The following is a 13,728-nucleotide window of genomic DNA, read 5'->3' as shown; positions in this document are numbered from 1 at the left end:
TTCCCTTCCTCTCGTACATACACACGCTCTTCCTGCCTCTCTCTCTCTCTCTCTCTCTCTCTCTCTCTCTCTCTCTCTCTCTCTCTCTCTCTCTCTCTCTCTCTCTCTCTCTCTCTCTCTTTCTATCTGTCTGTCTGTCTCTGTTTCTCTCTCTTCGTGAATCCCAATCCTGTGTGACGTCCACCACCACGTCGTTACTCCCTCGCTCTCACGTGGCTCACGACATGCGTCACTGCCAACAGGGCTAATACGATCTCCGATCCGCGCACGAGCCAATCACACAACCGCCCGTTGGCTCTCCTTTCAACAACCTCGACATGTTTTATCGGTCCTCCTTCAGCAACGATCAGTCCCACCGTGATCACCCTATCCGTCTTCCAATGCTAAAGATCGACGTGATCGGCCGTGATCTACGAGCGGCCCCGGATCAATCCGCGCATCGGATATCAAGATATTCCAGTTTGCCACTTGTCTCAGATCAATCAGCGACGTTATCGGGAGAAGTAGCCGGCCGGCTGGTCGTATGCTGAATATGACCCGCCAGTCGGTTTGCTGCCTCGTCCTCGAATGGACACCTACTCTCGTGGAGACCCGTTTCACTCTCGATTGTGCTCTATAGTCTCCTACCCGTTCACTTTCGCTTACGAAAGCGCGAACTCCTTTTGCGCGTACGCGTGGATGCTGGATACGTCGCACGTTCCACTTTTGATTGAACGCTCCGTTAAATAAATGGATCCTCGATGCTGCCGACTCGGGAATGTTGAAATATTCAACTCCTTGAATTCTCGAATGTGCGAGTCTTTGATCTTTGATTTTTGGAGCAATTCACCAACTGCCTCTCTCTCTCTCTCTCTCTCTCTCTTTCTTCCTTCGAAATTGCGGAATGCTCCAATTTAGACAGTCGAGTCCCTAGATCCTAAGATACAAAAGTCGCTGATTCCTTGGAACCTTGGATGCTTAGATTTTTCATTCTCTTTCGAAAAATTCGGGAGTGAATTTTTTAGATCTTTGAACTTTCAGGGTTATAAGTCCTCAGTGTTATATGCATTATATCCGAATTTTTTAATCCTGAGGTTTTCGAGCCTTTAGCCAACGTTCAGATCCATTGACCCTTAATCTCTCGGATTTTCCGAAATTTACTGAAATGTTTAAGTGAATCTTGTGAGATTCATTTAGAGGTTGGAATATCTGGATCTTCAAATTGACGTGTCGACTCTGTGCGAGTTCTTACCTCCTCGAAATCCAAGATATTCGAAACGTCCGATTTTAAACATCGGAGTATTTCAATGCCCCAACTCTCTAATTCAAAGTTCAATGAATTCCACTCGCTTCCCACACAACGTAATCCGCGCGTCGGCGAAACACCTGCACACAGGATTGCACAAACGATTTGTCAAAACTGATGCTCGCTAACCCCAAATTAATCACAAATTCGTAGAAATCGCGGGTGATTTGTCGAGGCCACGTTGCAATAGCAAGTAAGTTACAACGCGCGTGTCGACCGCAACGTATTTCAGCGTCTTCGCGGAAAGTTCGCTCAGCCTCGGCAGGAACGACGCGAACGCAAGTCGAATCGAACTTCACGCACTCCGACGCGCGGTGAACTCCGGAAACTGCGCGTACCGTGACCCGTAAGAAAGTCGCGATTAAAGTTCGAACGCCGTCACGATCGGAGCAAGTCGACGCGAAGCGAGACGCACGACGCTACTCGGAGGCCGATCACATAGCTGGTGCGAGTCAGGTCAAAACTACAATATCGATCAACCTCACTCCACGACGGCACCGAACGTACTGAAGTGCGACGAAGCTCGGTTCGGCCACGATGAACCTGCCGCGTAGGTGGCGATGGAGGAACGCGCCGCACAATGACGTCACAAGGCTTGGGACGGTTCCGAGGGGCGATGAGCGGTACGTCGATAGCGATAGTGGTAAAGCCGCATTCTACCTTATCGACATGCGCCATATCGACGCTAATATCGGAGGAGCTCTGTGGCGTTGGAATTATTTTTCAAGTTCTCGTAGCAGAGCTCGTTTCAGCCGAACGCGGGTGACGTCGATTCCTTTTATATTTTTACAGTCGACTCGTAAATCCGCGTATGAGTATCATAGCATCGATTGCAACTACAAATTAGGCACTCAACTTGCATACCTGCCAAGCCTCTCCAGCCGCTATTTAGCGCCGCTAAATAGAGCTTTTAAATAAAATTAGCTCTATTCTCACCGCACTTATAGCGTTCATGTCTTATACAGCATGGAACATCCTGGAATCATTCTGATCATTCTGAATGTGAATGCTTCAAGAGTATCTTAACATCTTGAACACATCCAAGATTATCTTAGAACATTTTATGCTATCTGGGGCTACATATGTATGTATGTCTATCGTATTATTTATTATTACTATGTATCGTACAATGTATTATACGATTGCATATTTATGACATTGTAGTCAACCATCAAGTGACAAATTACGCAAAAAGTGACGTAAATTATATCTCTAAATTGCACTTTGCTTTCTCTTTTTTTCGACTATTCTGTAATACAAACTGTTAGTTAGTATGCAAAAATATTCTTTAATGATATATGTCGCTCAACATTGAAGAATAACTGGATGTTTAATGAATAGAAACTCTACTTTTGACAGTTTCCCTTCAATTCAATTAAGCTTCTATCGTATTATACTAATTAATTTAAAATATGCTAAAGCTGTTCGTAACTATAATATCACCCACCAATACTGATATCGATTTATATTACATATTACAATGAGTCATTCCAAAATTCTGTTCTCACTATATTTTATTGTAATATACGTTACAAATATATATTATAAAATATTTTATAAATTTTCCAAACAATTATTTCTTATGGATATGATTAAATGTTCTACAAGGAAAGAAATTAATAACAGTTCATAAAAAATACATTCCTTGTTTTCTTATCATAGAAGAAATTGATAATAATACAGAAGAAAAAGAAAATCATATTTTAAATATAGAAAATAAGGAACATTTTAAGCTCATACATTCGTCATCTACTGTGGTATCAGATAATGATATCTCCATAACACCAAATAAACTTGTTCTACTACTAAAAAGGAAAAAAAGTTCCGTTTTGAAATCACTACTTAACGACAGAGGAAGTTCTCGCTACATTGGTGGAGGATATGATAGCTATTGATCTCTTACTGTTACTGTCCTTTGTAGAAAATTACGGTTTCCGTCAGTTAATGAAAGCAATATTTTCCAAATTTTACGAAAATCCTGGGAGAAAGACATTATCCAGTTACATATATAACAGGTATATATAACAGGTATTATCCGAAAAGAATACAATATAATGGCTGAAAGTTATATCAAATAATCCAGTTCAAATGTTCCAACAAACCTTCCATTCACAAACAATAACATCCTTATAGTAAGTATCTATTTCATTAACGATAGTTGAGAAATCGAATCTTATGTCTTTTGTAAACAAGATCTAACTAAGAGATTTAATCAAAGCTTATCGCTACCATCTTCTTCTTATTTATAGAGAAATAATGATTCGACAGTAACGTGTGTGACTTTCTTAAAATACTGCACTCATTTGAAGACGTGAAAATTTCACAATCTGTAGCACTAATGGTCCAACAGAAAAGTATTTCTGGCGATCGAGCGCGTTTCATTATCGCTCGCGCAATTTTTCCGCTTGTCCAATCATAATTTAATTCGGCATTCCTGCACCGTATGGTCTTTAAGCTTCAAGATTTATCCAGGCTGAACGGCGATGCGTTAGCAATGAAAGAACGCGGAAACGAGATGAGAGTAACAAAACGAAGGGTAGAAAATCGAGAGGAAGCACCGACTAACCCCTCCGTCTTTAAGCCCTCTTCCTTCATCTCTTCTCCTATTCTCATCTCCGCCTCCATCGACGCCTCTCAAGACGTGTAACGAATCAATTGAGATCCGAATCGAGCACGAATTCAGATAAGTAGAACCGGGGCGCCGACTAAATAGGCAAGATATTGCGATGGGATAACTGCGATGGGAGAACTCGAGGACTGACTTGTCAATTACTCTATGCGGAGAGCTGCAGATTTTGTATCTCTCGAAGTGTACATATCTTTTGCGAATAACAAAATAACGGGGTATCTAAGACCTTTTATCGATAATATTATCGATTAATGTAATAATGATGATGACGGTGATAAAGATGATAATGATGATGATAACGATAATAGTGCTGATGATGATGATAATGGTAATGATATATCTGACAATAACATTAATTGTTGATAATTAAAATATTATAAAATATCAATTTATAAAGTATCAATTATTAAAACACGTATTACGACTCCTTACGTTTATCACAATCAAAATAATAGCTAGAGTAATCATTTCGTTCAAATCAAGCCCTACTTCGATAGATTTATATAATCTATGATATTATCTTTATGAACATAATATTTACGTCAAAATTATATATCTCTGCCTTCCATAGATTGTATGCATTTGCATTAAATTTTCATGTGGCTCCGCATCTCCATTAAATAAAATCAATTAAAAAATGACAAGGGAAAAACGTATAACTTAAAAATAATTATACTGAAGCATAACTTCCGATTATCACGACATAATCATTACTTTTGCACTAGCGATTTTCCGATCCTTAAGAGATAAAGCTTCCGAAAACTTTGTTTGAACACGAGGACGAGACGAGCTCTCGACAATTTTCTTCGTACAGAAGCAAACCTGTCCTGTTTGTCGCGAAAATTCACAACTCGATTATTTCTTTTCTAGTTTCAGACTGTCCTTGAGACGCAATACAATCTTAGACACGAATTCTTGAAGAATCGGTTGTCGTGCTCTGCCCACGTCCATTACTTCCTCGTGATTAGCCTCGCAGTGATCCTCATAGTCAGTAACACACTGGTTGGTGATAAGGCTGAACGCGAAGACAGTCAGGTCGCAATGTCGTGCGGTAATCACTTCATGAACCGTGGACATACCTAAATGTTACAGTAATTATCAGTGGAGGACAATTTTTAATATGGTCTTATAAAAAATACTTTATTGTCCTGTTTGTTCTGCGATTTCGATCACCCCACATGACGTTATACAGATAAGGAAAAATGTAGACGCAAAACACATTAAGCTTATGTAAGTAAACCGTTTCTTGAACAAAAAACCAATCGTTTATCTATGAATCAACATATATGTAATATTATTCGCGTAAATATCAGGATGTCGTCAGGATACCAAACAGCATCATTTTGCATCACGTTAGCATTTATCGTCATCTTAATGATCGTATAAATATCGCTTACGTAAAAACAACGAGAGAGCATAGTGTATCTTAAAAGTACGATTCCTCGCGCTTTTAAGTCGACGTGTAAAAACATGACTAGTTTTGCCACGTATCTCTAAAACCTAATTAATTGAATAAAATTACATACCGACTGCATCTACGCCTACCATCCTCAGCATCTTCAATTCCGCTACCGTCTCGAAATTAGGTCCACCTAAGCAAGTATAAACACCTCTGTGCACAATGTCACTGATACCCATTTCTTCAGCAACTTGTGCGCCGATATCCCTCAGCGTCACGTTGTAGGCTTTGTTCATCGGTGGAAATCGAGGACCAAACCTGAGGAGAGAATCGACTGAGAAGCGTGCTGAAGAGATCAATAATGAATAAGAAATACCAAACAGCTGACAAAGACGCACGCATATTGTTGTTGTTTCCACACGCTACACGCGACACTTCATTAACATACGATAACTCGTATTTATTTATTATTATCGAAAAGATGAAGATCAACTTAGTTCCTTCGTATCTAATTTATAACAGAACGCGATGAAAACCCTAAGAGACTCGATGGAAAAGTGAAATTCGCATTGTTAACGAATTCGAATCCGCTCCCGCGTTGGCTTTTTCGAGCAAAAACGTCGGCGAAACTCGTCAGATCCTAGGAAATCGATGAAGAGGTCTCGAAGAAGAAAACGAGAGAGAAAAGGAACGCGAATCTTGTAGAAAGAATAGAATTAATTTATTTCATTGGAATAACCCCTTGAATCAGATTGATGAACTATTTGCACGGCGACATAAAGAAGCTGATTGACGTATTTGCTCAGCAAAGTCTTCCTGTGCTCTGCCGCAGCCTTGTCCCCCACCTTTTCACCTGGTCCCCCACTAAGACATCCCTTCCATCGACACCTTTTTCTCCGAATCCTCTTACAACTTCTTAACCAGCTCGTTCTGCCGCCAGTTGTACCTGTTCTCATTTCCGAGCCGAGTCGACTGAATTTTTTTGTCACGAGTGGTTATGGAAACATAATCATTTTCTTTCTCTATCTCATTCTCTCTTTCTCGATGCTTTCCTGAACAAGCTTTCTCTCCCCGCTTGATCTAACCCTTGATATATAAGTTGACGAAAAAGTCCAATTCTGCATAAGACCTACCTGTCATCGTTCGGTCCTTGAAGCGGGTTGTTTCCAGCAAAACCCATCATGTTCACATGATCCTTCATTATCATGATGTCGCCGACTTTGTAAGTAGGATTTAGTCCACCGGCAGCATTCGTAGCGATTAGATGCGTCACACCTACCAGCTTCATCACCCTTACCGGCATGGCGCACTACGATAATCATCATATTATCATATGATATTTCGATTTACATAATACCTTTTCCCGACGTGCATTCATTAAGACCCGGGGCTGTACCTTCCAAAGCGGATATCCCTCGTAGTAATGAAATCTGCCCTGCATACACATGACTGGTACACCCTGAAGATAACCGAAGACCATTTGGCCAGTGTGACCCTTTACCGTGGACACCGGGAAATGTGGAATTTCTTCGTACGGGAAGCACTGCTTGTCCACAAGGGATTCCGCGATTGAACCTGGACACAACTCGTTTTGCTCATATGATCCTGTTTAGGAATAAACAAAGCTGTGATACGATATGCACGCTAAAAATCCCACAAGCCCGTCCATGCAAAACACGATACCAGCCATTATCGCATCCAATATTCTTCACGCGAACTCACTCTGAAAACCATATCGTGTGGAAAGCTTCAACAGTGAGTGATTAAGAAACTGTGCGGAAACTATTCAGTCTTTTTTTCTCAAATTAACCAATTAAAGAAGCAAACAATAAATAACGTGCTGCTAAGTATTGCTATTCTTAATTCTCCGAGTTCCCCGAGGTGTTCCGACGTATTTCGTCAGTTGCTACTAGTAAGTCTGAGAAAAATAAAATATCTGAAATTGAAAATAAGATTTATATGGTAATATCAAATTTTAACCATTCCAGGGGAAAGGTGAATTAATTTGTTCCTGAAGACGTACTACTTTATCTTAATCTGTTAACCGGATCATTTTTTAATCGGACATCTGAATTTAAATGAGAGGCGAAGTAGCTGAATGAAATTGAAGGTGGAATGAGGAAGTGTCGGAACATATAGTGATTTCGCACTGCAGAGATGAAGAAACAAGTGTTATCTTGATCGTCGTTATCTTGATAAGCAATTTATGTTTGCTTTATTCTTCATAGAAGCATCCGCAATAAGTTAACATCACAAGCACCGAATACATCGAAATGTATGCATTATTATATATTATTGACTATCCCAATGCCAATCCTTAAAAAAAGCTTTCTCATCTCTTAACGAAAAAGCTGACATACCATTGCGTCTTATTACTGTAGGATTAAATGAAGTAGAAACAACCCACAACCAGTCACACTTAGTTGGACACCCGACGAAAACACGAATTCCAACGTTATGAATCCTCAGATCCTTTGATCCATATAGAATATTGTTACATATTGATGGTGCAACACTACCGATTTACATCAAGTAAAATCAAGCAAATTTAAGGACAAACTGTATACATTACAAAAGTGCAAACATAGAGATCTATGAACTAGGGTTGTCAATATCCACAGCTATTCGGATATTATCAGATACTCGAGTCCTCCGGATATTCCTCGGATACTCGAGCACCGTAAATAGAGTAAATGCTTGGATATAAAAAGTAGCCAGCTTATACTGACATCTCTACTAACCCATTCCTGAGCCGCATATAATTCCTATCTTCGGCTTGATCTTAATGCGATCCAACAAATATTGCGCAGACTCCTGCAACGTTTCGAAGGAATACCTAAAAAACCACAAGGTACCATATACATTCAATATTCGCTGCAACATGCACATATACCGAGACATCAAACTGTTACAAACGTGCGCTTTAGAGTTCTTTTATCGAAAAACTGTTACAAACCAAACGTACACTTTATGGCAGTGTCTCATTTATATTCGAATAAAATTCTGATAACCCAACGTTGAAGATGTTCCACGGATATATCGTAGCGAGAATATTTTGTAATATCATGAAAGTTCCTAATCTTCAACATTACATTTCTGACAAACTGCCGAACATTAGCGCATGATATTACGAATCAGTTTACACTTATTAATTACATAGAGACATTGCTGACGATACAAGAGAGCTCTTAGATGCGCAATCTAACATGGCGCCGCTGTCGCCTTCTCTCTATGTCGATATCACAGAAACATATTAAAGCGTATTCAACAGATTGGTACTGATTAAGCGGTCGTCGTACCCGTTGCTTTAGCTTCCACGATTACTCGGCTATATTAAACGTTCCCTCATAATTGCATGTAATTGCATATCTAGACTTCGCAGTAATAACAACTATAGAAACCAGTTATTACCGTAAAGTCCTACCAATGCGAGCAATTTGAAAAGTTCGATATAGCAAGAGTGTTCGTTCACGATAGCTGTGAATTTATACAATAATTTTGTCAAGGATTAAATTTTAAAATTACACACTGAGAAAAGTCTCAGTTGAGTCTTCAATTCTTTGAATTCATCTCATACATGAGTTGACTTCTCGCATTTCCGAGTCCTTCAAGTCTTAAATTCTTGAGTCTTAAAAAATTCGAATTTTCGAAACTTGAGACATTGAATTGTGAGATTTCATGTCTTGCATTTTGTAAAGTTGAAATAAGCAGCAAAATGATTAAGACCGGCGAGTAAAGTTGAATTACAGTATTCGAATTGTTGCGTGGACGCTCGTTCATTTCAATGAGCGAAAATTTTGTGTGTGTATATGTGTGTACATGCACAATAGATGAATTATACGTGGACCTCGCATGCACAGGGTGTAACTGAAATTGCTAGAAAATTCGAAGGAAAGTACAGATCGAAATCGCAGTCGTGTTTACACGTGTGTCTGTCTTCTTATTTAATCCTCGAACGTCATTCGAACAAAATAAAATATCGTCAAACCACACCTACTGTCCGAAACGCTTTTTTTTTTCAATTCAAGCATCATAATTTAACGGACACGTTAACTGAATCATTGAAACACAAGAATGCCGCATTTCACATGGTTGCACGGTCATGAGTCACGCGTACGTGATGCATTGATTGATTCTCACGGGAGAGACCGATGTCACGTACATGCGATAATTTTTCATTCCATGTCCATATAAACGAATTAAATCTATTTTACAATATTACATAAAATAATAAAAGATGGCCTGTGTGACGAACGATTTCCCAGATGGACGAGTAACAGACGTATTTAGCAGACTTTTTTGAATTTGTCCTTCATGCATGAAATCATTGATGTGTCATATTTCGCAGACATAGAATATTCGAACTAATCAGGCCTGCCTGATAGTCATTAAAGAGTCACCGAATCAAGGTGGGTAAGACAAACGATCTGTTCTCATAACTAACGGAATGTTACCCTTGAGTGAGTACACGTCAAAGAATACCATGACGAATTGGAAGGAAACGTTTTATCGTAGCTATGTATAATACGCAATAATTTTTTTTATGACACTTTAATGTCATTGTAAATGTTTCATCGCAACTAGTATGCATCAGTGACTTTTCTAAATAACATTGAAAACTTTAAAAAAGTCGTGTTAACGTCTGAATATCTAATAACTTTGGTGGAATAATGCGTTACTTTATAATTCTTACGTAACGAGACTTACATTTTTGCTTCGACCAAATATCACTTTCGAACGTGAGAATATTAAAAATTCTCCAACTTGCACCTTGCCACATTCTCAGACATGCGTTCTCTATTTAATTCAACCAGCAAGTGAAGAGACTTCGTAAGGCGAGCGATTTGTCCAGAACACCCCGTATATCCGCGAGCACATTTCACGTACGCACACGTGTTCCGATGCGTGATTTGTAATACCCCTGAAGCCTGCGTTACGCATTTAGCTTAAATCCGCTACTATTTGAGTCTGCCGGTAGTTTAGCAGGTAACCGCACCGTTTTGTACTAGTTTCAGAGCGAAATTACGTTGAATTGCAATGAGCGCACGCGCTCGCGCGCACGTACACGCATCGGATACTTGGTCCGTTCGTTTTGTGTTACATTTGCGAAGAGTGGGCTCAACTAATTCGCGATATTGGCGTTATCGCGTTTGTTCGGAGGAGACAAACTCATCGTGTATCCCAACTCAATAATTCAGCTACATTTTACAGATTCCTCTTACTGTCGCAACATCGTGCTATGTTGAAATGCCATTAACCCTCCGATAAGATAAAGCATTTCGAAAGCCGTTTTTGAAATCCATCTTCAACTTATTTAAATGGGCTTTAGTCGCGATTTCCGCACGATGATTACAGTCACAAAGTTGCTTATTGTTACACTTTAAGACATCGTAAAAAGATACGGCTCGTAGTAACATTTTTATTTAACACGAACTCTTTTTAGTGCTCTCGCAGGGCTTCAACATTCACCGGACGACATCTTCTCGAATTAAAACATTTCACTCAAATATTGATATGTATCGCGCTATTTATAATAAGCGAGATAAGAAATAGTAATCGCTAACTTCAGCTGACATTTGACACGTGATAAATATATTGTATTTACTCAACACATGAGACAATTCTTACTTATTCTGTAATTTTAGGTTTCATATAATACATGTCACGTACCAACTATCAATTATTATTTAGTTTATACGTTTCTTAAAATGCTCGGAATTTTCCATTGATTGAACAGCTTGGAGAAATCTGCCGTCTGGCTTAAATTTTATTTATTGGAATTCTACTTATATCTAAAGATATATATCTCCTTGAAGACTCTCTTCCCTTGGACATTTCTTAAAGATCTGTACAAAAAGTTTAAATTTTACCTGATATGCGATGGACGTAAAATTAGACAATGCGTTATGGGCAAAGAACAACAAAAAAGCGAGTTATTTCTAACGATGGATACAGTATTTGCTTCAAGTTTTATTTTCCGCAAATACAACGTTTGCTTCAATCCTTATCCTAACTGCTCAAACAATGCCCAATTGCTGAAGCAATGAACACCTGCGGATATTGCGAATCGATCAAACAGCAATTCGACCATTTATTTCTTTGGAACCGTACAGTCAACTGATTAAAAGGTGCATCGCTTTGCCACTTTCTCATCGGGAGAAAAAAGATGCAACCTTTAATCAGCTAACTGTACTGTAAACTACTTGCGTGCTAAAACCTTAAATTATTCGAACAATTCGAGCACGTGCTTATTTGTATTGGTTAAATTCTCCGCGCCGAAATTTAGCAAACCATTTTTCCACAGTTCGTTTAGCTGGTGCTTCATCCTGATAAACATCCTGAATGTTTTTTACGGCTGCGGCAACGTTTATTCCCTTCCGAAACTCGTAAAGCATAACATGCCGTAAATGCACCTTATCGATACTCATTTTTAAAGTGATATTTCTCGAAGCAGTTTGCATGAAAACAAATGATTTTTTTTTTAATAACAGCTGAAGACGTCACCTTTCCAACGTTATATAATATGTAGATGGAAGTATTAATGACAACACTTTACGACGCTTATAACTCCATCTATTGAAACTCCGCACGAACTTTTGCACTCACCCAATACGTATCTTGACTTTAGCTTTTCTCACGTCAATAATTACGATATCTCGATATATATATATATATATATATATATATATATATATATAATATGCCGGTAGTTTTAAATATTTTAACAATTATCAGTTGTGTTTTTCCTTGAGATATTTCTCCGGAAAGAACGTCTTATAACATAAGACTTTTTTCCGGAGAGAAACACAGCTGATAATTGTCTCTTGGAAAAACGCAGCTGATAAATGTTAGGATACTTTAAACTACCGACGTATTATTTGAAATTATTTTGCTAAGGAAACCTTACACTTGACTTACGTGTGTCGCATGTGCTTCGCGTTTGTATCCATGTCACTGTTGTTATTAGTTAATTGTTTTATAACTGGCAGACTGCTGTGACCATTTGCGATATCCGGGAAAGGCATTTTCACGACTAACGACGTACGAAATAAATATCACTCGTCTACGACGACTGATAAAGATAAAGTAACAAGCGACTGACTGATTATTCAACTAGCGTTTGCTATATGTCGTGTGCTGGCGACAAGTGGCTGACGTGACTTTCATGTGCGCTTGTTTTATAAAGGAGCTCAAGCGCAAGTTGAAAAACGTGAACGCAAATGAGTCGACCAATGATACTGAGCGCGTGCAGACACATCGACCAATCAGCATGTACAAAAGTCCAGGCGTCACAGGGCCTGAACATTAGGAGGGAATCAGTGGAAAGAAAGAGAGATGGAAAGAAAGAAAAAGAAGAGCAAACAATGATAACCCATCATGGAGCGAGTGTGTCAATTATTATTATTTCTCCCAACTATGACGTCGATCTCGACAAGGCGTGAAATCTCACGCAACACAATGCCAGGACGATATTTTAGCCGCTCAGTGAGGCCGCTCGATTGGACTTATTTTAGGCCTGTGAGCGCATTTGAAGCGATTATTAGAAATACTGATTATTATTAGCACTGCTGATTAGATAATTATGATCAATATCACACGCATCAGAAATTTAAATACGTGAAGATCAACGAGATACGCGTATAATTGCGGCCTGTTATGATAACAGCTGAAATGCGATTGACTCTCAATATCATTACAATTATACAATTAATCGATTGTTTTTCTGATATTGGCGCATTAATATATCAAAGAGCTTCTTTTATTCACTTGATCATGGTCGTTGATCATCGCGAATAAGAAATTAAATGATTAAGGGACGGGGAATAAGTAACGTCGAGCCTTTTTATCTCTGTACACGTACACGAACAGTACGGGGAATAAAATTTAAATAATTCAAAAATTACATGGTAAAACTCTCAATTATGCATGAAGGAAGCGGCGATATTATCGGCGAGATCTGCTCGCTTGATTATCGTTGTTTAGCATGTGATATAACAGCCAAAGGCTCGAAAAAATTATTCAGTGATTCTATTCGACGCCTCTCCGGTGTTCGACGTAATAAATACATTACATATATATCGCATGAGGACACAAAAATTAATGAGATCACCAACGTAACAAAGAAAAAATATTCTTGCATACATTTTGACAAACCAAGGTGATCCTCTTCGCAGCAGCCGCCTCAGGAAACAACAAACCAACAGCAGGAAACGTTTCTTTTCGCCTTTAAGAATCAGTAGCGGATAATTTTAGCCAACGGTGTCTTTGTTTTACTTGTCCGCTCACGTCTTCCAGAATGTGTTTTCAATTACGTCCGGACTTATCACATCTAGCTCGTCTGTGAGCCAATTTATAACCACGGTGAACGTTGCAGTGATTAGCGTGTTGTGGCATCTCGCGCACTTCTTAATCCAC

The 13,728-nt window shown here is 39.0% G+C and overlaps 1 protein-coding gene across 4 annotated transcripts; it reads right to left on the bottom strand.

Annotated features, from left to right (window-relative positions):
- Nucleotides 1-3,669: 3,669 nt before the first annotated feature.
- Nucleotides 3,670-13,728, bottom strand: LOC105183473 (purine nucleoside phosphorylase). Of its 4 annotated transcripts, none has more exons than XM_011141659.3 (6): nt 13,456-13,728; nt 8,055-8,149; nt 6,710-6,918; nt 6,447-6,622; nt 5,441-5,631; nt 3,670-4,993 (listed from the first exon to the last, which is right to left on the bottom strand). In XM_011141659.3, coding segments are annotated over exons 1-6 (897 nt in total). In that variant the 5' UTR covers nt 13,458-13,728; the 3' UTR covers nt 3,670-4,769. The 4 variants fall into 4 exon arrangements, with proteins under 4 accessions (XP_011139961.1, XP_025159664.1, XP_011139959.1 ...); XM_025303879.1 differs by having other exon boundaries at nt 6,710-6,888; XM_011141657.3 differs by lacking the exon at nt 13,456-13,728 and adding an exon at nt 12,232-12,489.

The sequence above is a fragment of the Harpegnathos saltator genome, unplaced genomic scaffold, assembly GCF_003227715.2.
Source record: "Harpegnathos saltator strain DR-91 unplaced genomic scaffold, Hsal_v8.6 scaffold58, whole genome shotgun sequence".
Taxonomy (NCBI): domain Eukaryota; kingdom Metazoa; phylum Arthropoda; class Insecta; order Hymenoptera; family Formicidae; genus Harpegnathos; species Harpegnathos saltator.
Note: the sequence above shows the minus strand (reverse complement) of the source record. Positions and strands in the feature narration are given on the sequence as shown.